General features: G+C 38.4%; 1 protein-coding gene across 1 annotated transcript; it reads left to right on the forward strand.

The window, feature by feature from the left end:
- The first annotated feature begins 20,317 nt into the window (after positions 1 to 20,317).
- LOC130736240 (cystinosin homolog) lies at positions 20,318 to 26,859 on the forward strand. The gene is made up of 8 exons (XM_057588083.1): positions 20,318 to 20,436; positions 20,536 to 20,668; positions 24,698 to 24,787; positions 24,879 to 25,003; positions 25,749 to 25,791; positions 26,139 to 26,256; positions 26,355 to 26,404; positions 26,704 to 26,859. Exons 1-8 carry the CDS (start codon positions 20,318 to 20,320, stop codon positions 26,857 to 26,859), a joined length of 834 nt encoding a protein of 277 aa, XP_057444066.1.
- The last annotated feature ends 782 nt before the right edge of the window (positions 26,860 to 27,641 follow it).

The following is a 27,641-nucleotide window of genomic DNA, read 5'->3' on the forward strand; positions in this document are numbered from 1 at the left end:
ACTCCATTGCCAGCAACCGACAGACTAATTGACGGATGTGGCCTACGGACGTCCTCCGGTAATACAATGCGGCATACAGGTTCTACTCGAAAGCTCTTTCTCTCAATTCGTTCAGGGCTCTCTCATAGTTTGCCATAGATGATTCTTTTCAACTTTGTTTCTCTCCCTCAGATAACCCTGCTATTTATATTCATGAAACGCTTTCTAGCATTTAACATTGAAACACCTTCCCGAGACTCCGTTACCGAGGTCATCTTTGAATGTCTTAAATTCACTTGGCCGGTGGTAAACGATGGTCCTCTGCTAGGATTAAAGGATGAGGCGTTTCGGGAATGAAAGTCAGGAATTTGCAGGTCGGTTGACCCGCTCGTTCCGGACCAGATCACCAGGGCTCATGAGGGGCATGACTCCAACGGGGACATGCGAGAACCCGAACGTTGTTATGGCCGACTCATTCAGTTAAAAAAAAGAGAGGAAAAGGAAAGAGCTCAGAATCTTCATTGAAAGAGGGTAACACCAATTGGTTTTGGCGTAGTGGTAAGCGCGTGATCCTTCATTCTCTTCTAAGGCCTTCGCGTCAAACTGGGCCTGGGCCTTTGCTGCAGACAGAGCCTCGTTTTTCTTCGTCAGTTCGGCACAGAGGGTTTCCAGTTCCTCGCCCATTGAAGAAATGGTTTGATCCTTGGAAGCCACCAAATCTTCCTTCACTTCCTGCTGAAGTTTTGCAAGGGCTCCTTCCAGTTCCAAAATCTTCTTGTCTCGAAACTCCAAACTAACCTCAGAACGGCTAACCTGCTCGGCCAACCCTTTGGAAAAGGAGGCTTCTTGGGAGGCTAGCTTGGCAAGAAGCGCCTTGAGCTCCTCAAGGAATCCAGCGTTGAGGGCGCAAAATAGCAGATGGTGTCGAGCTTTGACAAGAGAGTGGCGGGACAACCGTCCCCTCAGGGGGCGATTCACCAACAAGATCGCCCCGGGTGTTGAGCGAAGAAGCTGGAGTCACCTTGGGAGGTCCACTGAGTTGAGCCGCCTTAAGAGTCTCCTTCGGACCAGGAGGAGCCGTGATGGAAACAGGGATTTTTTCCTCGCCAGAAGAAGAGATAGAAGTCAAGAGGTGTAGCTTCTTGGGAGGCGGACAAGAGGCTCCCTCGCCGAGCTCGTTTTGCGCCCTCACCCGTCGGGGCCGTTGTGGAAGATGTCTTGTCGCCCCTCAGGTTGATCCGGCGGGAAACAGGATGTTCTTTTTCTTTTCAAAGGCGGTCAGAAGGTCCGCACTGGCGAAATTCATTCTCCCTGAAACGAAATTCAACAAAAGAGTCGGCAAGGGGTAAGAAGTGTAAAATAAGCAAAGGATAAGGGTCGAAGCAGAGAAGGGACAAGAAAACCTAAGTAAGCGGGAGTTGATGAAATTTTGGCTTTACCGATGACGCGAGAGCAGTAAAAAATCGGGAGTTTTGCTAGGAAGCTGATAACAACTTTGTCCCCAGGAGTTAGGGTATCCTCAGGTGGGTCGATCACTGAGGATACTTCTTGGGTCCAGTAGATGGGAAATCGGGCGGTTCCGTCCCTCAGGGTGAAAATCTCGGGGTATTCGTGAGATACCACGATTTTGAAATACCTCCGGGCGAGGTCGATGGTGATTGTGGGCCAAAAGGGGTTGAAGTGTTGGCGGCTGGGTCTAGCTTCTAGGGAAACCCAACTGCGTGGTGGTGAAGACTGGGCGGACGCCCCATAGAAGTAAAAAAAGTGAGAGGGCTCGGGTTCTTGCTAGATTGCGTCGCATAGGATTTCAAAGCATCTCAAGAAGGCCCAGCTGTTGGGATGAAGCTGACACGGGACGACGTTGATACTACGCAACACGGAGCAGATAAACGGAGAAAAGTGAAACCTGATTCCCAAACTTGTGAACATGTACTCGTACACGTAGAAGAAGTGGGGCTGATCAACAAGGTGGTCAGGAAGGCGAAGCCAAGGGCGCTCAGAGGCTGAGCAGCCACCGTAATACAGAATGTTGTCAAGATGGACGACCACTGCTCTAAGCTGGACGGCTGGTTGGGAATTGTCCCGGCCGGTAGGCCCCTTGCCAAAAGAACTGGCAAGGACTCCGAAGACTTAGCTCGGAAAGCGGCAATGTCTTTTTTATCAAGCGGAACTCCCCCGAGGGGGAAGAGTCGACAGGGGGAACGTACCGTAAGGGGGTGGCAACGGTGACATTGCGGTTGTAGTTCTTGGTTTGGCGTCTCGAAGCCATTAAAAAAAAGGGCACAGGAAATGAAAAATACTCTGAAGTTGTAAGGACTCACCGGAAGAGAAGGCGGCACGTGGGGCGTTGTGTGAACTGAGGCAATGGTGTGTTGAAGGGTTTTCGCTTGCAAAAAGGGTGGCCAGGAGTTGGGGTTGTGAAAGGAGTAAGGGATGGGGAAACAGCGTCTTTATAGGAGGGGGATGATGATGATCGAGGGGAAACGTGTGAGGGAGTGCTGTGGGAAGTTGGGAAACATGGGGGAAAGGTGGAAAATTGTGCACCATACCGACGAAGAAATGATTGCAGTTGCGGCATTTCGGGGAGTGGGAATGTCGCAATAAATGGAAACTGCAACAACTGAAGCCAATTGGTTCAAATTCAAACTGACAGGCTTTTGTAGGGATTTTGAGGGGACGTTTCAAGGAAGGCAGTTGGGATTCTGCAGACCTCTCCTGCCAAGTGGCATAGGCCTAATGCGCGTCAAGCCACCACAACTCATGACGCATGCATGACAGCAACTGGGCAAGAAGACCAAGTGTGGATGATGGCTGTCGCCAGGAGCTCACTTGTGACTTCAAAAGACCTAAGAAACTTGTTAAGAAAATCAAAAAGTTAGTCTTAGGCTCTAGTTGTCAAGCCATGTTTGCAGCTGTTTTAAGTCATTAGGCTTCGGCGTTAGATAGTTTACTCATGATCGTCGTCTTAGGTTTCTTCTTAAAAGACACACTCAGCTCTCATGCTTCGAGCTCGGTGTCTTGTGGACTTGTGGACTGGGCGACTGGGTCCCTCACCCAGGCGCGCCAGCCCGGGCGACATGCATGCCTGGAAATTGGGCCTTCTCCTTGGAGGCCCAACTGGCCCATTAGGAGAAATTAGGGGCGCCAAGCCCAACCCCCGAATCTATAAATAGGGGACGATTACCAATTGTAAGGGACTCTTACCTCATTTGAGAAATACAAGCTTGAAATTCAGTTACTTTCTCTCTCTAGGCGGTTACACTCTAAAACTCTCTCTAGATTCTCACATCACGATCCTCTCACTATGGGTACCGTACCTCATCTCTATGTTCTTGGATAGAACATATATTTTATTGTTGAGTTCAAATGTCACACAGTTCGGAAGAAGGCAATCAAGGGGGTGTCGTGGTTGATTTATGATCAATATCTATCAGTTAAACCATATCATAAGGATTTCGTTGCAGCGAATGACAAAATTAATACCATGATGGTGTGGATACGTATACCAAGCATGTGCATGCATCTACAATGAAGACTTTCTCCTTACCCTAACTACTAGAGTAGGAACTCTGATCAAAGTGGATATGAGTACAACTGATATGCGTCGAGGATGCTTTGCGCGTATCTGTATGGAGATCGACTTGCACAATCCGGTGGTTGGCACTCTTTGGCTTAGAAGAACGTGGTATAACATAGAGTACGAAGGGCTTCATCTATTATGTTCGAAATGTGGGTACTATGGCAATATCTCGCGCAATTGTAAGGCGGTGATGCCTACGACGATGGTGGCCACGGAGAAGGTACCAATGACGGCTAAGGCGATATTGTAGAAGAGGAAACCCTAAAGGGAATTAATAAGGTTGAGACATCGCACTCAATGCAAATGGAAAATCTAGTGCAAGATTTAGTTGTAGTAACGTCCAAGGGACAGGTTGTGTAAAACGCACCAAAACAACCAATTTTCTATCCATTGACCAATCATGGTAAGTGATTTAATGTATAGGGGAAAAATAGGAAACATAGTCCTCATAAGGGAGTAGCAAATGCGTCATTAAAGGGGGGGGGGGAAGAGAAACATATACGAAATTTTAGCTACTATACCAGAATGAGAGAGAAATTCGAAAAACGGAAAAGACAAGGATGCAAAGGGAGTTAATGACAGGCAAAACTTGAATGTGGAAATAAATGCAAAGAAAAGAACCTGGAGAGATAAAGAAAGGAAAGATGTGGCGTCAACACCGCCTGTGCGTATTCAGGCACGCCATAAGCTTCCTCAGGCTACCCAACCTACATCAGCGACAGAGAAGGGAGTAGGGACGGAGGGCTCAAAGACTAAACTTATTGGTGGGAAGGTCCGATGTCGACCATGGATATGGTTTCTACGGGAGGCTAATTTTCATCATGGTTGCTCTTGTTATTATATACTGCACAAATTTCATTTCATGTTCTTTCCCTCTAAACCCTCTTATGTACACAGACTTCAGCATCTTATGAATACAATGGCACGACTCCAAAAGCATCGATATAGGGTATGGTGTTGCACAATCATCAGAGCTACCATTATCAGAGTTTTTATGAGTCAAAGCCTGAAAAGTAGAACTTTGTGTTACAGATTCATTTACAGTGAAACATTGAGATAAAATTTTCAATCAAACATTACATAACATACCAGCAGAGCAACTTCTAGTGTTTCTAAATTGGTACATAATCTCAAGACCAAAGATAGATCCATGACTTCACTTATGTTGTTCAAATTCAAATCCATTGACATGTTTGACAAATTTTGAAGGAAATTACCATTTGAAGATTCCTACGGAACAAGGAAGAAGAGATAATTAGTATAAAACCCAGTTTAATAGCATGAATCAATCCTACTAGTAGAAACCCAAACATGTTCCATCCAGACTAGCTAGAATCGCACACGTTTTAAAACACCTCAACTTCGAATCGACATTTATATATGCAAATGTTGGCATGAAAAAGGAGAAATTAGAGAGTTATAATGAAGGGAACTTACCGAAAGAGAACTGCTGCAGTGTGCAAGAATCTCATGGGTTTTCATAACATATCTACCTTCATTAATGGGAAAAAGTCTTGCAAAAATGGAGTAGCAGTAAGAATGAAAAGTCCTCAGGCTTGGAGCATTAATAATTAAATGCTTCAGTGGACATTTTACAGAATCAAGCTGCAACCCTTCAAGATTGGGACAATTAATTTCTACCTCATCCAAACATAAAGCTTGGAGTTGTAAAACTCTAAGGCTTGATTTCACAATGATGAGTGTCTGAAAGATTGTGATGAGACCTTCCTGTGGTCAAACCTGCGACCATTCGCACAGTTCTCACCATTGCCCTCTCCAGGTCTTGGCCCATTCACCAGCTAGATGTTCAGAATGCCTTCCTCCATGGTGATCTACATGAGATAGTCTACATGCATCAGCCCCTGGGTTTCTGTGACCGTACTGATCCCGATTATGAGTGTCGCTTGCGGAAATCTCTTTATGGGTTGAAGCAAGCGCCTCAAGTTAAAAATGGGCGTTTTCTTCATGCCTTCTCAGAGTGGTATATGGAACCCCTGTTGTGTCTTTCTGATATGTAATCTTTTGGATATATAGCTTTGATTATTTGCAACGACGGGCGGAATGGCTTTTGTCTTTGTGCTCTCGAGAGGCAGTGGTGGGTATTACTTTTTGGTGTTGCTTGATCAAGTGCTTCAAGGGGCGTTGAAAGTTCATAACTGTAGCTGCATCATAACTTCATGTTCTCTTGCTGGTCCTTCAAATCTTAGTGCCGTGATTATCCATCACTAGAAAGGCTTGGGGTATATCTTGGAGTTGTGCTATTATTACTTTCCAGATTAGTGCCGTGATATGCTCTGCTATTGTTTCAAAGCTTGTGGGAGTCTACTAGTTAGATTGTCAACGCTGCTCTCATAATTATTTGGCTCCTTTTGATGGTGACTTAGCTACTGTTCGGTCTGGCTTATGGGTTGGGGGTGGTGTTTAGTCTGAGATTTTTTAGCTCTTTGTAAACCCCGTTGGAAATCTCCTTGACTTTATAAAATTGGTACTCTTTTTACTTCACTAGGTTTTCCCAAGGGTGTTTTATTCTAGTAAGGTTTTAATGAGGCATTTTTTGTATAGTCTATTTTCAAGGAGGTATTAGGTGGGTTAGCTTTGGTAAGGGTTGGGTCTTTGTTCTTTACATGTTATTTTTCCAGCTTTTATCTCTTCTTCTACATCTTTCTACTTGTATTGGGTTTGTTATTGCTTATCAAAAAAAAATTTCATGGAATTAACAAAACCTTTAAAACTTACATGGAAACACACTACTTTTTTTTTCAACGATGCAAATTAACATTTAAAATTTGTCCAACGACACTCACATCGGTGGGATTATACACCCAAAAAGTTATTCTACAATGCATAATCAGATAAAAAATTAAGCTTACTCATGCTGAACTAATAAATCATACAAACTAAGAAAAATCATACAGGCCCTAAAATCCTTAGAACACCAATACTTTAGCTCGACTTTCCGAGTGGTAATAAATCTTTCATTAAAAACAATCGCTCCAATTAGCAAATCATATGACTCTGTCGGAGTTGCGAAGGCCTTCAACGAGGCAATCATAGCTTCAACGACAGTACGAAGACAAGTCAAGATAGCACTAACACCATATGGTGCATTTTTCATAGCTTCAACATCCATCTGGTTGTTGGAGCAATCAGCTAGCAATGGTTATACCCCCATATACGGGAACCATCTTGCTTTCGTTTCTACACCGACCAACAACTCTTTGTTCCTAACGATCCAGAAGTTGTTCATGCTCAATCAGGTTGATCTTGACCGCTTCTTTGTATACCGCAATATTCAGCATGGCGGCCCGACTGTCCTAGATTCAGAATCACCCTTACATGTCGAGTACTGCTCTTTTGAGGGGTCAAACACTTGTCAGTGAACTTTCTCGTTTCTGCCGAACCTCACTTCCCACAGTGCTTTGCGCGTCAATTCGGCCTAGATCATGGTATACCTGCTTCAATAGCTACTCTTACCATGTCTTTTCCGCATCATCGGCGAGTCGACACAGTCAACGTCTTGACCAGAGCCTTCCAAGATTCCCGAGAGAATCTAGGGAGGAGATCCACCCACCTAGGAAAGATGTTAGACGTTCTATGTGCCTAGACCATATTTTCGTAAGATCATGAGAGAATCTGTAACACCCCGATTTCAGTGGCGTCACTTTAGTAACCAAAAGTAAACTTAATGCGGAAAAACGTGAAATATTTTTTTTTTGATAATAACTAAGACAAGACTGAATTAAATAAAACCCAAAAGCGAAAAGTAATAGAGCTAATATACAATATATAAACAGCCCCCGCTGTAAGTAACAACCTCGTCACGAGTAACCTCCAGTGACGGAAAGAAAAGTATAGCGCCCGAAGGCAAAATGTACAAACCAAATCTAAAGGTAAGTGTCCGCAACACTATCCCTCAAAACTGAGAATAAGCTGGCCCATCGGCCTGAAACAAGACCTCCTAAGTCCAACCAACTCTCTGTGATTCCCGTAAAGAAACCACACAAAAAGCTATAGGTGGGAAACTACCCTGTCCCGAATGAAACAAATAATGTTCAGAGCTAAGACTCTACTCCTACACTAATCCCATCTCGAGGAGCTCACACCAGCACTAAAACCTACATGCTAGCATGATCGTCGCCCGAATCTGAATCCGGAACGACCTAGTCTATGTACACCATCCGTCCTCCTCTCGCAACCGCGATACGCTCCAGTTCCTGCATCTCAACCCTAGTTCCTCCCGAAGGATGAACCATCATGAATCAGCCCGCCGAAGACATCTGACAATGGGCGTTTGTTCGCCAAAGCACACACAGAAGACGCGAGGGTCAACTCCAAAGAATTATATAAATAATACCACCAATAGATACCATTAAAAGATTAGCCACTTAGGCTTATAACTAGGGATAACATCCTAGGGTTGCATGCTCCACAAAATCATAACGACAATAATAACAATTAGCATGTTCCAAGTAAGTTTATCAACTAGCAACCACACTCATCAACTAAGTCAGTATGCATGTTGCGTGATATGTATGCAGGTTAACCCAGTCAACCAATATGCAATCCGGAACGGATGGACATCATCGGATCAGCCCTTCACCAGCCACGGTGGTGCCATTTCGGCCCGTGATGTATCTTACTCCAACAGGGGTAGTCAGATCAGCAGTAAACCCGTAGGTCTGCCATTTCGGTCTGCTACAAGAGACGTCTACAAACGCTCTTTCACGGCATTCCGGGTCTTATGACCATTTTGGAAACCGACGAGGTCCAGAGTACGTCCTGTGTTAATACCTCATTAATGTTGCATGTATGCAAAATGATTAGTCAAACAACGTCTCCGACCTCACTCGACACGTCGCCACGTGTTCTAGGGAAGTTAAAGTCTCTAAAAGCTTACCCTAAGGTAAAGTCGATTCTGCGACCAAAAGACACACTTCATAACGACACATAGCTGCTCCAACAGCACCACAACACACGCTGCTCCAACAGCACAATAACACACGCTGCTCCAACAGCACAACAATAAACGCTGCTCCAACAGCACAACATCAAACGCTGCTCCAACAGCACAACGACAACATACTCAACACTTGGATCCGACGACACTCCTCGTTTTCCAAAATTAAGATTTCACTTCCAATGCCTTTCTTCGAGGTTGTTATCATTACTTAAAGATTTAGAGGTTATTTAAGGTCTTATGAGTTTTCTTTATAAAATAGATTCCATTTTGTCTTATCGCAAGTCTTATACATTTGCAGGATCTCCCAATCCCAAGTCGCTTCCAGAGGATGTCTCGATCCACTAAACAAAATCAAGGCCCGAACCTCGTTCGTCCTAACAAACTTTCTCAAAACTCTCAAAATAAAATCGGCATGACCTGCCCGCTATTCTCACCATTCAGAATCTCATATTTCCAGTGTAAAGCATATTTAGATCATCACAATCAACAACATGTCATATATCAAGAAATCTCAACATTAACACTTAGCACTTAGCATATAAAGCATGCACCACACATCCTAGATTACCCACATAGCACATAGCATGTAAGTCAATCTTCAAAAACATTCAGTAGATGAATCATCTACATTGTCAGCCGAAGCCTCAGAAAACATTTTCAATCACACACAATCTCAGTGCATAAACAGTAAACAATGTCGAAACATCGACCCTAAGCATTAACTAGAGATTCAGTGAGAAGCCCTCACCTGCAGATTCTCCAGGATTATCTTCTAACTCTTCCTCACAAGCAAAGCGTTGCTCCTCAGGAAATTCCTCAAAAGTTCCTTTAAAGCAAAGTCACAGAAATACTATCAGAATCTATCGAGAACTAAGCTATCGATACTTACTAAGGTTACACGAAGTAATCTATACTCTAAGGTACGATAATCTAGCGCGAAAGACAAGTTTTCGGAAAAGGAAATTTTCCTCCTCCCCCTTAATAGGGCTCGGCCACTTTAGGTAATTATGGGGCTCGATTTTTCTTCGATCAAACTTGGTTCCTATGCTTTCATAAGCCGTAACTAAGGGTATTCTGAACTCAGAAAAATTATCGGGTCAAAAACTGTCGCAGGGGTATTTTGGTCATGATTTTTAACTTAGGATTTTCAAAACTGAAATCCCAAAAATAAAATTTTGCAGGGACGTCACCAACGACGTTTATGACAACTAATCCTACTAGCACTAAGCTAAGGCGATAGTTTTCAGCCTAAAGGTTGAAGCTTTACACCAAAAACTCCAAAAATGGGTATTTTAGGTTCAAATTGATTCCGGCGGAATTCCGGCGACATAACGGAAAATCTAATCCGGCAGAAGTGATCTTGGGCACATATAGAAGAGGTTTAGAATCAGAAATGAAAGATTCAGGATAGTTTTGCAAAAACCCATAAACTATCCACTCAGAAAACTCTACAGAAAAGCTATGGAAAAAGCGATCAGAGGTAAGGATTAGCGACTATACCTCGAAACCTTGAAGCAGCAACTGATTAATCAACGATCAAGCAAGGATTGAACAAAATCTCTTCTCCTCCTCTCCTTAGCAAACTCGCGGCCTTTGGGTGGGTTTTGGGTAGTTTGTTTTGATTTTTCTTCCTTTCTTTGCTATATATAAAGGTTGGAAATTCGCGGGAAAATGAAAGTTTCGCGAATCTGATTTTTCCGGCGTCATTCTCCGTGAATTAATAGATATGTTTTGGCGAAAGAAATCCAAAACTATAAAGAGGTCTCCTTGTATTTTTGGCAACTAATGCATAGTCGGTATAAAACTATTTTACCCGATAAGTTGCTTTTTGCATCGAATGTCGGAATAGAAAACTTCCTTCGGAAGAAAGATTGAAATCATCAAGAGAAATGGGTGTACGCGTGTAGAATATTCATTTGAAGCTCTGAATAGATAAAGTCCCCATAGTCGGGTGATTCTAGGGTTTTGAAATACCAGGGTTTCGGTTTCGGCAAACTTCCGATGATTGGAATCGGACGTTCGTAGATCCTAGAGTTTCGCCTCGAAACGATTGTGATATATGGAAGAAGAGAAGTTCTAACATTTCTCTGAAGATTTTTGGAATTAACTGCCATCGTGCCTAAAAGTGAAGATTAGCTATATACTAGGGTTTCTGACCTAGGTTTAAGCGTAAAACGTTCGTACTATAACTTTTATCGATCATAATGCATATCCTTGAACTTTTCCTGAACTTTCTCCTTCATAAATATATTTCATTTAATAAACTTTCGTTCAGGTTTCCCTTCACATTACATCAACCCTAATCGTGAATAAGAAGTTTATTCACTTAGCATGAACTTAAAAACTTGGGTCTTACATTACTACCCTCCAAAAAGAAAGTTTCGTCCTCGAAACTTAAGGGTCCGTAAAAGTTCTGGATATTATTCCTTGATCTTTTCTTCTAATACCCATATAGCACCGTCCGTGTCTTTGTTCCAAATAACTTTTCACTAAAACACTCTGCTTTCCCTTCGATTGTTTCACTCTTCTAGCCCCAATGCTGGTTCGACGGCGTCTCAAAAGACATATCATCTTCCAACTCTATGTTGTCCGGTTCGACCACTTGCGTTGGGTCTCCGTTTGAAGTAATACTTGTTGGCATTCGTGCAATTGCACAACATTAACCACTCGTTCCTTTGCTTTTGTTCGTCCAAAATGTTGATTAGAAACTCGGTACATCTCTATGCTCCGGAGTGAATGCTCAACTTGTCCTCGTGACGTGCACTCATGATCCAAAACTCAACTCAATCGCTTGATCACTCCTAGACGAAACATTACGTTGGAATCTAATAATCCATTAATGTCACTTCAATTCCGTAAATATCGTCGCTCGCACCATGAAATCAATCTTCTACTTAGTCATCATTCAAATTAAAACGCGACCATGAGTCTTAATACCTTGTATATGACAAGACTCATCCCCTTTATCATCAATTCATCGACCACTCACAAGCTAATCATCCTCTTATTATCTAACAATCCATTATTGTTGTCTCCGTCCTCAAGACCTTCCTTACTCAAACCAATTTAGACTTACTGAAATTCCTAACGCTTCGCATAAATCGAGACTTATCCTCTAGAAGATCAGTTCATAACTGTACCTCAAAGGTCTTAACTAGTCATTTTATCATCCGATCCTCCAACCTTCTGAGGTTTAACTACTATCGTAACTGCTATCACCACTACATCCCTTATTCATACATGATTTTCAACTCCCTAAGTCAATCTTAATCATAGGATTCTTATTCAACTGAGCAAAATTCACTTGCTAACTGTAGCATGCATCACCGAAATCCATGACAAAGTTCCATTCACTATTAGACTCTGAGTAGCCTGTCCAAATATGATAACTTCAAGTATTCATCTTAATACTAACACTTTCCTTCTTGTAACTTGATTACCATCTCGTCGATAAACTTCTTAATCCCTCAATACTCCTTAAGTGAATATCCATTTCTTAAAACTATAACTCGCTTACCCAAACAACCTGATAAGTGTCGTCACGTTCTCACACTCATAACTGGATCTTGATATCCATAGTCATAACTTGTTATGCTAACATCATTCAAATCTTATCACATGGTTCATTATGTCCGCAGTCTCATAATCAACATCAATCGATTACCAACTTATAACCAACTTTAACACTCTACACAACTCAGAATTTCTTTACTTCAAGATCTCTCTTATACTATACCTCAAGGTCTTAATCCGCAACTCATCTTCAGATTTCCAATCTCCTACTCGTACGTGATTCTCAACTCTCAAGGTCAATCTTAACCCTAAGATTCCAATCCAACTTAGTAAATCTCACTTAGTAATCTGAGCATATTTTCTTTGAAATCCATATCAACAACCTCAAGGATTCAACTTATGCTAAAACTTTCTTTTTCTACTTAATCATTGATTCAACACTCAGTCACTCCCGAAAACTCCTGACGATTCTCTAAGTCTCACACATTCAAGTTAAACTTCCTGGGCTTAAAATCTAAACTTTTATCTAGTTTGCATCGGTAATGTCCCTTGACCCTTTAACACTTTTCAAGTGAAAATTCATTTCTTAAGACTATAATGTCTCCACAAATTAATCATGTACTTAGCAAAACTTATTCCTCGAACTCGACTACAACAATCTAGTTCAAAGTTAATTCTTCTCCATCTTGCTACTTATCAAGCTATCATCTATAACCTGATTAAATCCAACCTATTTGGTCTCTAACAATTCCACTCTGTAATCACATAACCTATGACTTCATAACTTCCGAGAAAATACCTAATATGTTTCCAACATTAAATCTTTTGACTGAGTCTACTTCTACTTGGAGTAATCACACGAACCAACCAATTAATGTCTATACGACAATCATCAACTTCCAAAGGTTCAATTCTTAATCTTGTACAATCAAGTGCTTAACACGAACTTTCCTCCCAAATTCAACTAATCTTCGATCAGATCAAGTTAATCTTACCAATCCTTCTATCAAAGTCCATAGCCAGCTGTGATTCCGAATATCACCCCCTCAATACTAAGTTGATCAGACCTAATACATCGAAGGTGGAAATCTAGAAAAACCTACTGGATCAGTCAATGAGTTCCTATCATCCAATAGTCACAAATATCTTGATATTAAATCCTCAATGATGTCGCTTCGGAACTACACACTCCCGACATCATAGGTATAATATCCATACGAAATCTCTCTAAGATTCATTCCTTAGCTTCTAGCTTCCTTTTAAACGCATCGGTAGAAGACTACTTTCTAAGCTTAGCGTGTCATTCTAAACCTCGTATAACTTCTATAGCTAAAATACGAGCTACGGTCAAATAAGGTATTAATAGGCGTAATAACTATAAGGTCAAGCTTAGACAGTATAAGTAAGTTAGGTGTGTTTGCACACGCTACGAGAGTAATGGAATATATTATACTGAAATGAGAAAGAATGGTTAGAAAGTTACCATCGTTCTGTTAAGTTAGACAAACAGTTAGTACTCATCATAAGATAGCATTTCCATAACTATACAATATGATTAAGCAATAACTTCAATCAATTTAAAGCGAAAAATCGCTTGCAGACAATCAATTTTCACTCTTTGCAGAGTCACACAACCTAGCACAGAAGACCTATTCCCCAACAACTCCCGAAAGACTCGACCGTGCTCTGATACCACAATGTAACACCCCGATTTCAGTGGCGTCACTTTAGTAACCAAAAGTAAACTTAATGCGGAAAAACGTGAAATATTTTTTTTTTGATAATAACTAAGACAAGACTGAATTAAATAAAACCCAAAAGCGAAAAGTAATAGAGCTAATATACAATATATAAACAGCCCCCGCTGTAAGTAACAACCTCGTCACGAGTAACCTCCAGTGACGGAAAGAAAAGTATAGCGCCCGAAGGCAAAATGTACAAACCAAATCTAAAGGTAAGTGTCCGCAACACTATCCCTCAAAACTGAGAATAAGCTGGCCCATCGGCCTGAAACAAGACCTCCTAAGTCCAACCAACTCTCTGTGATTCCCGTAAAGAAACCACACAAAAAGCTATAGGTGGGAAACTACCCTGTCCCGAATGAAACAAATAATGTTCAGAGCTAAGACTCTACTCCTACACTAATCCCATCTCGAGGAGCTCACACCAGCACTAAAACCTACATGCTAGCATGATCGTCGCCCGAATCTGAATCCGGAACGACCTAGTCTATGTACACCATCCGTCCTCCTCTCGCAACCGCGATACGCTCCAGTTCCTGCATCTCAACCCTAGTTCCTCCCGAAGGATGAACCATCATGAATCAGCCCGCCGAAGACATCTGACAATGGGCGTTTGTTCGCCAAAGCACACACAGAAGACGCGAGGGTCAACTCCAAAGAATTATATAAATAATACCACCAATAGATACCATTAAAAGATTAGCCACTTAGGCTTATAACTAGGGATAACATCCTAGGGTTGCATGCTCCACAAAATCATAACGACAATAATAACAATTAGCATGTTCCAAGTAAGTTTATCAACTAGCAACCACACTCATCAACTAAGTCAGTATGCATGTTGCGTGATATGTATGCAGGTTAACCCAGTCAACCAATATGCAATCCGGAACGGATGGACATCATCGGATCAGCCCTTCACCAGCCACGGTGGTGCCATTTCGGCCCGTGATGTCTCTTACTCCAACAGGGGTAGTCAGATCAGCAGTAAACCCGTAGGTCTGCCATTTCGGTCTGCTACAAGAGACGTCTACAAACGCTCTTTCACGGCATTCCGGGTCTTATGACCATTTTGGAAACCGACGAGGTCCAGAGTACGTCCTGTGTTAATACCTCATTAATGTTGCATGTATGCAAAATGATTAGTCAAACAACGTCTCCGACCTCACTCGACACGTCGCCACGTGTTCTAGGGAAGTTAAAGTCTCTAAAAGCTTACCCTAAGGTAAAGTCGATTCTGCGACCAAAAGACACACTTCATAACGACACATAGCTGCTCCAACAGCACCACAACACACGCTGCTCCAACAGCACAATAACACACGCTGCTCCAACAGCACAACAATAAACGCTGCTCCAACAGCACAACATCAAACGCTGCTCCAACAGCACAACGACAACATACTCAACACTTGGATCCGACGACACTCCTCGTTTTCCAAAATTAAGATTTCACTTCCAATGCCTTTCTTCGAGGTTGTTATCATTACTTAAAGATTTAGAGGTTATTTAAGGTCTTATGAGTTTTCTTTATAAAATAGATTCCATTTTGTCTTATCGCAAGTCTTATACATTTGCAGGATCTCCCAATCCCAAGTCTCTTCCAGAGGATGTCTCGATCCACTAAACAAAATCAAGGCCCGAACCTCGTTCGTCCTAACAAACTTTCTCAAAACTCTCAAAATAAAATCGGCATGACCTGCCCGCTATTCTCACCATTCAGAATCTCAGATTTCCAGTGTAAAGCATATTTAGATCATCACAATCAACAACATGTCATATATCAAGAAATCTCAACATTAACACTTAGCACTTAGCATATAAAGCATGCACCACACATCCTAGATTACCCACATAGCACATAGCATGTAAGTCAATCTTCAAAAACATTCAGTAGATGAATCATCTACATTGTCAGCCGAAGCCTCAGAAAACATTTTCAATCACACACAATCTCAGTGCATAAACAGTAAACAATGTCGAAACATCGACCCTAAGCATTAACTAGAGATTCAGTGAGAAGCCCTCACCTGCAGATTCTCCAGGATTATCTTCTAACTCTTCCTCACAAGCAAAGCGTTGCTCCTCAGGAAATTCCTCAAAAGTTCCTTTAAAGCAAAGTCACAGAAATACTATCAGAATCTATCGAGAACTAAGCTATCGATACTTACTAAGGTTACACGAAGTAATCTATACTCTAAGGTACGATAATCTAGCGCGAAAGACAAGTTTTCGGAAAAGGAAATTTTCCTCCTCCCCCTTAATAGGGCTCGGCCACTTTAGGTAATTATGGGGCTCGATTTTTCTTCGATCAAACTTGGTTCCTATGCTTTCATAAGCCGTAACTAAGGGTATTCTGAACTCGGAAAAATTATCGGGTCAAAAACTGTCGCAGGGGTATTTTGGTCATGATTTTTAACTTAGGATTTTCAAAACTGAAATCCCAAAAATAAAATTTTGCAGGGACGTCACCAACGACGTTTATGACAACTAATCCTACTAGCACTAAGCTAAGGCGATAGTTTTCAGCCTAAAGGTTGAAGCTTTACACCAAAAACTCCAAAAATGGGTATTTTAGGTTCAAATTGATTCCGGCGGAATTCCGGCGACATAACGGAAAATCTAATCCGGCAGAAGTGATCTTGGGCACATATAGAAGAGGTTTAGAATCAGAAATGAAAGATTCAGGATAGTTTTGCAAAAACCCATAAACTATCCACTCAGAAAACTCTACAGAAAAACTATGGAAAAAGCGATCAGAGGTAAGGATTAGCGACTATACCTCGAAACCTTGAAGCAGCAACTGATTAATCAACGATCAAGCAAGGATTGAACAAAATCTCTTCTCCTCCTCTCCTTAGCAAACTCGCGGCCTTTGGGTGGGTTTTGGGTAGTTTGTTTTGATTTTTCTTCCTTTCTTTGCTATATATAAAGGTTGGAAATTCGCGGGAAAATGAAAGTTTCGCGAATCTGATTTTTCCGGCGTCATTCTCCGTGAATTAATAGATATGTTTTGGCGAAAGAAATCCAAAACTATAAAGAGGTCTCCTTGTATTTTTGGCAACTAATGCATAGTCGGTATAAAACTATTTTACCCGATAAGTTGCTTTTTGCATCGAATGTCGGAATAGAAAACTTCCTTCGGAAGAAAGATTGAAATCATCAAGAGAAATGGGTGTACGCGTGTAGAATATTCATTTGAAGCTCTGAATAGATAAAGTCCCCATAGTCGGGTGATTCTAGGGTTTTGAAATACCAGGGTTTCGGTTTCGGCAAACTTCCGATGATTGGAATCGGACGTTCGTAGATCCTAGAGTTTCGCCTCGAAACGATTGTGATATATGGAAGAAGAGAAGTTCTAACATTTCTCTGAAGATTTTTGGAATTAACTGCCATCGTGCCTAAAAGTGAAGATTAGCTATATACTAGGGTTTCTGACCTAGGTTTAAGCGTAAAACGTTCGTACTATAACTTTTATCGATCATAATGCATATCCTTGAACTTTTCCTGAACTTTCTCCTTCATAAATATATTTCATTTAATAAACTTTCGTTCAGGTTTCCCTTCACATTACATCAACCCTAATCGTGAATAAGAAGTTTATTCACTTAGCATGAACTTAAAAACTTGGGTCTTACAGAATCTTTGTGTCAGCACCTAATTTTGCCCAGGTTAACTTTAAACTTCTTTTGTGTTTAATGTATATTAATTTAAGAAATGTTAAAATTTAAAAATATTAAAAAAATAAAAAATATTAAAAGCAGAAAATATAAAAATAAAATAAATAAAATTCAAAAATAATTTAAAAATAATAAAATTCAACTAAAAATGAATAATTATATAGAAATTTCTAGAAGAAAGCTCTAGAAGACAATTAGAGGATAATTCCAAAGAATCTTCTAGAGGATATTTTAAATTAGGAACAGCTAATCATAGGAGAAACCCTAGTGAACAGCAGAAATATACTTGGTGGTATGAGACAGGTTTACTGGTTTAGACGTTCAAAGAGAAGGTGAGAAAAAGCATTAGAGTGATCACATACACTGAGTGTGAGAATAAGTTCCATCAAGTAGGACTGTAGGAGAAAAGGCGTAGTAGCAGCCTCACAAGGATTTTTTTTGTTTTTCATCATCCAGGTAACTCTTCTCTCTTTACCTGATTGTTATTTAGCATGATATGTGAATTTGCGGTGGATTTCATATGAACTTGTCTGCTTCATGCTATGTTTCTATATATTTATGAACGTGCTCAATCCAAGGAATTGTATCTGCTTTCTCTTTTTGTTTGATTTCTTTGATTTAGTTGTTATAATAAATCCATTTTCTTTTGTTTTGAATACAATTTTCATGCACAAATCAATAAAAATTCAAATGTTTAGAACCAAATCCTAAAAAACATGAAGGAGTTTACAACAAAAGATAGAATATGTGAATAAAACTGTATAAAAAATGGAAAAACTTTCTTCTTCTTGCCCTGTTTTACAATGTCGTCGCCGTGGACGTCCACTCCTCCACCGTCACAATAGTTGCTGCCTCCGGACCACCCAGACCTTGCCCCTTCTTCGCCTCCCTTTCCTTTTTCTCCTTCATCGTTCCCGTTCTTCAATACTGATTTTGGTTTATTTTTTTAAGAAAAAAAGGATTTGCTAATTAATAACATTAAATACAATGATTTAAAGATAAAATAATTTCGTTAAAAAGATATAATAATTAAAAACCTGAAGTCAAGGTTTAATTTTTTTGTTTTAATTTAAATCTGGTAGGATTCGGAGTTAAAATGGACATCTCAAATTATGAATGTCTATGTATCAAAAGAAAAAATTATGAATGTCAAGATCCTTTTTTATAAATAAAATGCACCAAATTAAAACAATTTTAAAATAATCTATTTTTCGGAAATATTTAAATATGTAAATATAATAAATGATTTTTTTAAATTAAAACACAAAGCAACTAAACATCTATGTATCGTTTTTATTTTTACATTCATGTTTTTCCTTTAAGGTCAATAGCTGATGTTTCCTCTGGCGGCTCCCTAGCTGTGTTGCAGATTCGGAGGCTCCCGATTCCTGAATCTATTCTTTTGAGTCACTTCACTTCCCTTTCTACTTCTCAACCGTCGAACTTCATCCCCTCGCCTACGACTCTCAAGGAGTTTGTGGGTAAGCTATTGGAAGGGATTTCTCTACTTCAAGACACAGATCGAGACCATTGATGCCCTCAAGGCTTCTCTACTTCCTCTGGCAAAATCTCCCTCTCGAAAGATCTCAAATGTAGAAAGGCATACCTACTCTAATATAGCACTAGACCTTAGTTGAGACTGACATAAGATTTCACATCAGCACAAGTATACTAATAAATGGAAATGTCGAAAGTAAAGAGATAAGGTTAAGAAGATCAAACACAAAGATATACTTGGTTCACCTTCACCCGCTGAAGGTTATATTCAGTCCCCTCTCTAATTCGGAAGTTTTTCCAGTATGTAATGATGTTCAGTGCAATCCTCACGCTAAAACTCTAAATAACACCCTTCAAGAAAGCACACCACATCTTTGTTACACAACACTCACCAAACTTATGGTGGAATCTGAATTACCCCAATTCAAAGGACATTTACACTCACCAAACCCTATGGTGATCTTCACCAAACAACATGGTGGAGTGAGAATCAAACCGATTATTCAAGTTGAAGAAACTTTTGCAATGACGTAGGAATTCTCTACCCAAATTAAATAATAGAATAAATTAGACAGCATTTATACTTTTTTTTGTAAATTTGAATTTTGTGTTAAATTCAAAGGCGTCCTTGAAGGATAGCTCATACGGTAAGAGTCGTGGACATATGAGTTGAGAATGAGAAGATCCAGAGTTATATCCTGATGGGTATAATTTATCTTTGTAATGTTAAAAAAATTAAAGGTTAAGTATTTTTAGATTATATGTACAGAAATGCAATGGTTCAAAACAACTGTTAAAAACTGTTTCAGTAATCAATTTAAAGAATGCCTTCGTGAATCTTGAAGCAGGTGTGCATGCAATGTTTCAAACCATTGCAATTTTTAAAACCAATCCCTCTGCAGGGCGTTGCAATTTTTATACAGCTTTTTAATCTCTGTGTCTCACAAAAAATAGTCATCTTAACGCCACTCGATTTTCCATGTTTGGAATACCCTAGTCCACTTCTATCATTAGGATCCTTTTGATTACTTAATAAACTATTATAGTCATTTTTACATTTTTCATACTTACATATAACTTGGTTTAATAAAAAACATGACAGCCAGCAATCTCGTTGTTTCTTGGTCAAAGTTCAGGGAGTACTCAAAAAGAAAATGAACGATGTAACTAAAGAAGGAAAATATTCAACCAAAAGTGGAAAAAAGTAATATTGAATAATGTAACATTCAAATTAAGAGAAATAAATGATAATGACTTATTTATTTTAAAATATACATGATTTTTTATCAATTTGGTAGAATTTGTATACTTCATTGAGACCCACTTGGTTCCCCTAGTGCTAGAAACAGATACAGTACTGAATTAAATGGCTCCATGGAATTCATTTCCATTAGAAGTCATCTACAAAATACTGGGTTGGTCAGCTTTTGCTTCATGGACTTTTTGTACGTACCCTCAAGTCATCTTGAATTTCCGTAGGAAAAGGTTTGTTTGTTTGTTTTCTATTTCATTTTATATTCAAAGAAATTAAATTGAGTCGTGTTTTTTAATTAACGCTGTTACCTTTTTTTTAATTGAAATCAGTGTGGTGGGGATGAGCTTAGATTATGAGATTCTAAATTTCACGAAGCAATGGTTATATCTGATATACAACGCTTCCCTCTTATTTAGCCCTGCAATTCAGAAACAGTATTTCGACAAGTTTGGTTATCAACAGGTATATAGTTATATTATCGCTTAGAGATCATTTTGTGTAAATAATTAATATTATTTAAATTAGCTTTAAAAAAAATTAATAAGCATTGATTTGGACTGTATAAATTTAATAATAAGCATTGAAGTAATAATTTTAATAATTTGGGTTGAAACATATTATGTTGATTTGGGCTCTTTGCATTACTGTTTATTGTGTTATGGTTTATGTTGCGGCAGAGCGTAATTTATCATATATTTAGTTGTAAATATTAATTCTCACTTGAGAGAGAATTGTCACAAGATGCTATTCTATTATTTAATCAAATTTTATCCTTTAAAAAAAAATTATTTATTTATTTAAAATTTGAAAAATCATTAAGTAAATTTGAAATATTTTAAATCAAGTAATGAATTTATAATATCCTTTTATACTTTTTTTTTCAATAAAAAAAATAATTTTTATTTTTAACATTATAATAAGTTACAATTTTAATATAGTAAAATATTATTTACTAACCTCGGATGTATTCAACTTCGGTTATAATTATTTTTATTTGTTATGCCTCCTCAAATTGTTTTAACTACTATAGAGACATTTGCTTAATTTTTAAACTATATTTTCTTTATTATTTATTGAAAATTAGTATTTTTATTATTAATTAGTTTAGATTCTTAAAAATTTTTTTTAGAACTAAAAGGATTGATTGATAAATAAGAAATATCATGAGAACAATCCTCATGTAGATTTTTACAATCCAACCCATAATAAAAAAACATTTCATTGCACTGGTGCTATTTTGATGTCTAAGATGTCAAATGAGGGAGCTTCATTAAAACCTCTCTAAAAAAAACTTAGTGGGAAAAACTCCAAGGAGAAAAAAGAGTACTCAATCGCAAAGCAAAATCCAAACAATAACCAATAATCACTAGACAATAGCACCATCTTTGCACCCCACAATAAACATACGATGCATGTATATATTATGATAGAGGCAGATTACTAAATAAAAGAAATACGCATGATTCCAAAACCAGATCATTAAGAAGCTAGCCCACTAAGATTCTTAAATTCTTAATTTTTTTTTTTAAAAATATATTTATAATATTTATTTTTAATTTTCAAAAAAAAAAACCTCAATTTATGATTGATAATTAATATTCTAAATATTAATCTTAATTTTAATATATAAGAAATTGGAAAGTTTTACAATTAAGTATAAACATAAAAAATCATTATTAACTATATAATATTTTTATTAATATAAAGGTAGTCAATATCAAATATTATTATTATTGTTATTATTATTATTATTATTGAAAAATTATCCTCAGGTTGTAATTAATAATTAAAATTTAAACTATATACTCCCTCTGTTCCTATATATAAATCATAAATGACTAATTCTCTTATATTAAGAAAAATGATTACTAGTAATAAATTTTAAAGGATATGATTAACTTTCTTAAATTACCCTTATTTAATTTCCTATGATTTTCTCTCTCAAAGTTAATGTTTCTAAGAGTATCTCTAATGCAAGGTTCTTTTTTTTATAGACAATAAGAATTATATTGAATAGAAGTAAAAGGGGTACTTCAACCCAATACAAAGAGAAAGAAGAAGAGAAAGAAACAAGCTAAGAACTTCCGAGTACAAAAGCAATTATCCTAAAAAAACGAAACTAACCCACCTAATACCACCAAGAAAATAGACTTAACAAAACAAGCTTCATTTCAATGCAAGGTTCTTAGTTCTTATTCTTGAGTTAAGAACTTAGAACTGAGTCTAAGAGCTGAGTTCTTAACCATTGGAGGTGCTGACATGGAGTTTTTAGTTCTTAAAAATAAGAACTCAGTTCTTAGATAAGAAGTTTTACTTTTTGAGTTCTTAGCATAAAAGATTTTTTTTTTTCTCATCCAAATTACTTTATTATTTTATGAGTTTTGTTTTATTACTTTATGAAAATAAAAAGTATAAATAATGTGGTTGGTGGGACCAAATGAATAATGGTAAGAACTAAGAACTCATGGTTAGAGCAAAATTGCTTCAGAGTTGCTTAAGCACATGTGGCAATACGGGTCCACATGAATAATGCTAAGAATTAAGAACTAGCATCGGAGATGCTCTAAAGTTCATCATCTCTTTCATATTAGAAAGTAACTTATATTTTGAAACAATTTTTTAAAAAAAGTGACTTATAATAGGGAACAGAAATGGGTAATATGCAATTTTAAATATGAGAAATTGAAGAAAATGGGATGGGGTCCTGTGGCGAACAAGGAGCCTCTGTGGGCAAGGGTTTTACGTGATAAGTATGTTTGGCATGAGCACTCTACCCATAGTCCAGAAACGTCACTTGGAATCTCACATCTGGAGAGCGATGCATACTTGGGAGGAGATGAATTTTCACCTTTGCTGGCAGTTAGGGGATGGATGTCAGGTTCGATTTTGGTGTGATAAGTGGGTTCATTTGGGTATAATTCTCTAGGATTTAGCTACTGCTCCCATTGGTACGTATTGTGGACTCTGCTAAGGTAGTGGTTGATTTCTATGACTTTGAGGAAGGTGCGTGGAAGTACACGTTGTTTCAGCATCGTCTCCCTCCTCATGTGTTTGCTGAGATCATGGCTTTGCCACCTCTAGCTCCGGATATCGGCCCAGACAGAGTAATTTGGAGCCTAACGAATAATGGCATCTAAGAGGCTCAACCAAGGCTAGCGAGTGGTAATTCAGGGTTAGCTTGGCCAAGTGTATGGAAGTGGGAGGGCCCTTTCAAGGTTGTGAGTTTCCTATTTCGTGCTCTCAATAATGGCATGTGGGTGAATTATAGGTGGTGGCAAGCGGGGATGACAGTGGATACTCTATGCCTACTATACCAGGAGGAACAAGAGACGGTGCAACACTTGTTTCAGGATTCTCGTTGTGTGTGTCCCCTTTGGCATCAACTATAGCTCCGAACCTTCATCTTGCCTTCTTTGCTTCTGATTTTCGTCCTTGGATTTTGGACCATCTGGTGGGGGGGGGGGGCTCGCTGGCTCCGTTGGGTGGTGGTACCTTGTCGAGCTTTGGCCTGCTCATCTGGTCCATTTGGACCGCGCATTTGAGATGGGTGTTCCAAAATGAGCCTTTTAGTTATGTTCTAACCTCTACTTTGCGTTTGCAGTTGGATCATGCTCATCATCGGGCAACCATCCGATCTCCCTCCTTGCCTGGTCATGGTGAGTATCGGGTTGTCCAAGTGGGTTGGTCTCCTCCTCCTCCACTTGGGTCAAGTGCAATACCGATGGCTCGGTGCGACAGCCTTCTAGCTTGGCGGTCAGTGGTGGTGTGTGTCGGGATGAATATGGTCGTTGGTTATTTGGGTACTGCAAGAATCTGGGTTGGTCTAGTGTGCTTGCGGTGGAGCTATGAGGTATCCTCACGATCCTTTCTCTAGCATAGAGTAGAGGTTTGCGGAAAGTGGTGGTGGAGAGCGATTCTAGTATCACAGTCCAGCTTATAAATAGTGGGTGTGACTATCTTCATCCATATGGTGGCTTGATCAACCGGATCCGCTCTTGGAAGGATAGAGCTTGGGAGGTCTAGTGTGTCCATGCTCGTCATGAGGCAAATCAGGTTGCGGACATGCCAGCCAACATGGCGCATGATCTTGGGTTGTGCATTCATTTTATGGAGCGTCATCCTCCTAGTTTTTCTAATTTACTTCTTTTTGATGTTTCTGGGGTGCCGTTCCCTCAATCTACCCGTGTGTAGTTTCTTGTTTATTCGGGCTAAACCCTCCTTTCAACCAAAAAAAATTTTAAAAATCAGTAACTAATATAATGAATAATAAAATTGATGTATTTTCATTTTAGTTTTTAATATTTTTATTTATTATATTTCATAAAAAGGAAAAATTCTATTCTTTAATGTAAAAGTTTAAGTTTTTTTTTCATTCTTCTGTGCTTCTCTGTGCCGTCAATGTAGGAAAAATAGATAGTACCTTCTCTTCATTTTCTCCCACTTAATTTTTCTCTATCTTGTTTTACTTCAAATCTCTTGTTAATAATGCAGATGATTCCTGTAGCTGCTAATGATGTTGCTTTCTCAACTCATACAGTTATAATGGATTTAATTATTTTGTCCCAAATTGCAACCTATGAAGTAAGTATATAGTATTGTAAACAGTTCTTCATAAGAATTTTCTTTTTCTTTTCCCTCGTGTGTTACCATAATGCTTTGACTTGTTTTGCAGCGTGGAAGTCAGAAGTTCTCCAAATATGCCATTGCATTAGTTGTTGCTGTGTGGTTCAGTGCTGTTGTTTGTTTCTTCATCGCAATGTCTACCCACTCTTGGCTTTGGCTCATCTCCATCTTCAAGTAAGTTTTCTCTCTTAGTCTGATTACATTTATTTTAAACTACCCATAAGTTTTTCAATGGTTTGTCCGTATTTGAAATTTCAATTTGGGGTCCTTGAAATTTGAATTTTTTTTCAAGTGTCTATGTTGTGTCATGGTGGTATCATACATTGTGACACTCAAAATTTTCTACTCAAATTGAATTTTTTTCAAGTGTCTACGTTGTGTCATGGTGGTATCATACATTAATTGTGACACTCAAAATTTTCCACGTAGAATTGATTATGATTTTAGAATCAATTGTAAATTGTAAAAGAATTTTCTAACATGCATGCAATAATGAAATATCCCATTGACTAATTTATATTCATTCGGATTTTTACCACAGTCCTTCGTTTTCAATCATGTTGTACCCTTTTCAAAGATTTTTAGTGTTCCGGAAGTTCTTGTCTCATGTGTATTTATTATACTTCCAAAAGTAGAACTTCCTAAATACATGAAAATTTCAGAAAGTGCAAAACTTGACTGTAATGAGCGACCAACATCAGCAATGATCAGTCCTGCATTGTTAGGCGTAGTTTCTCACTATATAAGTAAGATGGCCTTCTCAAACAGTTTGATGCTTTGTACACTTGTTTGGTCATCATCATTTGTCTCTTATTTTCAGTATGTGATGGTTGCTCTGTACTTTAGTTTCTTTAATTTTTTTTTGTTTTCTATGATACATTTTTCTTCCAATAATTTGTGAAACTCAATTGTACCACAGCACAATTCAAGTATGCATGACAGTCATCAAATATTTTCCCCAGGTCAGAATGCATTACCATATCCATAGTTGCTTCATAATTTTTATACTCTTGCTTAATTTGTTAATCTTATGAACTTTATCCAAACTTTCAAGTTTAACAAAATCACACACATAACCAAAAAGAACAAGGAACGTGGTATTTACTTAATTAGCCATTAATATTTTGTTGCTAATACATTGACAAATTTTTATTTCTGTGCTTTCCTTGTATTTCATCTAATGAACTTTATCCAAATTTTCAAGTTTAACGAAATCACACATAACCAAAAAGAAAAAATAAAATAGTATTTCCTTGATTAGCTATCAATATTTTGTTGCTAAGGTATGGCTGTTTGTGATGAAACATAGGCATTCATGAATTTCTTGAGAAAGAGCACAGATGGATTTAGCATTTGGGGTATTCTCCTTGATTTTTCTGGCGGGGTCTTTAACTATTCACAAATGGCAGTGCAGTCTATTGATCAAGGTTTGTACGTGCTTTTTACAAGCAATTGTTAATTTTACAGTTCTATTAAATTTTATCCTTAAATGTGATGAATTTCAACTTGATCATTCCAAACCTAGGTTCCTGGCTAAATTTCTATGGGAACATTGGAAAATTCTTGCTTTCATTGGTATGTAATCCTCGGCTACCACATTCTCAGCATCTTTGTTCCAAAAAAATACCATGTCTACACCAATTAAATCATGCATTGAGTATATTCTTTTGCCTCACAAAACTATAATTTTTTTAACATATTATCTTATATTACTGCATAGAGTAAATCATTAATTTAGTCCTGAAATGAAAGATATCCCAAGTCAGTCATCACTTTAGTTCCTGAAGTATGACTTGTTTTTTCTGGTCTTTTTCTAGTTTATTTATAGCGCGCTAAATGGATTCTGATATTTTATTTAAAAAATTACCCTGCAGATAACTATAATCTATGATTCTATTTTAATGTGCCAGCATTATGTACTTTATCCTGATAAGAAAGGGCATGCATCTTCTAAAAATTCCGAAGAAATCAAGCAGCCTTTAATCAATTCAAGTCCAGCTGATCAACAAATTAAAGGTTCAGTAGTGTAAAGCTTCATATCAGCCTCCAGCAGAAGTCACAGGTTGAAGTTTAATCTTGTAGTGTGCAATTCCACTATATCTAAACATGAGTGTTTGACGAATTACACCTTATCATTTTCACATTCAGTTCAACATATATGCCTGTTTGATGAATTGCACATTTTCGTGTTGAATTTCTTCAAAATGTCTTTTATGTACTTGATTTGATGCATCACCATTCCCTTTGCTGTCCATGCCAAGAAAATATGTCAGCTTCCCTAAGACTGTCATTTCAAACTCAGACTTCATGATGGTTTTTAATTCTTCAATGACACTAAGATACGATTCTGTTACAAGCAAGTCTTCTACATATAGGCAAATAAACAACATCTCTCTTCCATTTTTCTTCAATCTTACATGTAGCTGATACTCCACCGAAAATTTTCAACATTCCGAAAATCTAATCAGTTGATTATGCAAAAATAACTTTACATACCTTCCATACATAAAAAATATTTATCACTGCTTGATAGTGGTTAGGAGTTCAAATCCCAACTTGCAAAAAATTGAAATTTTAGCAATAATTGTAGGTTTCTAACAAATAAGGATTTGATCCTAACCACATGCTTTCTACCCATATAGAAAACAGGAGCATAATCCTAAACCACACTTGATTAACCCATACCCGAATTCAAGATGAAACACATAAAGCGGATGCGTACCTGAATGAGCCATGGAAACCGTTGAAGGATTTGGGGTTGTGATCTTCCAATTGTAGATCACCCTTAGGTTTCCTGATGTTCTCCTCTGAT

Source organism: Lotus japonicus, chromosome 2, assembly GCF_012489685.1.
Source record: "Lotus japonicus ecotype B-129 chromosome 2, LjGifu_v1.2".
Lineage (NCBI taxonomy): Eukaryota > Viridiplantae > Streptophyta > Magnoliopsida > Fabales > Fabaceae > Lotus > Lotus japonicus.

Bases quoted from the DNA above. Each gene is read 5' to 3' on its own strand.
- LOC130736240 (XM_057588083.1), top strand. From the start codon at position 20,318: ATGGCTCCATGGAATTCATTTCCATTAGAAGTCATCTACAAAATACTG. The intron at 24,788-24,878 runs GTAAGTATATAG...CTTGTTTTGCAG, and splicing joins CCCAAATTGCAACCTATGAA to CGTGGAAGTCAGAAGTTCTC. The intron at 25,792-26,138 runs GTCAGAATGCAT...GATGAAACATAG, and splicing joins TCATCAAATATTTTCCCCAG to GCATTCATGAATTTCTTGAG.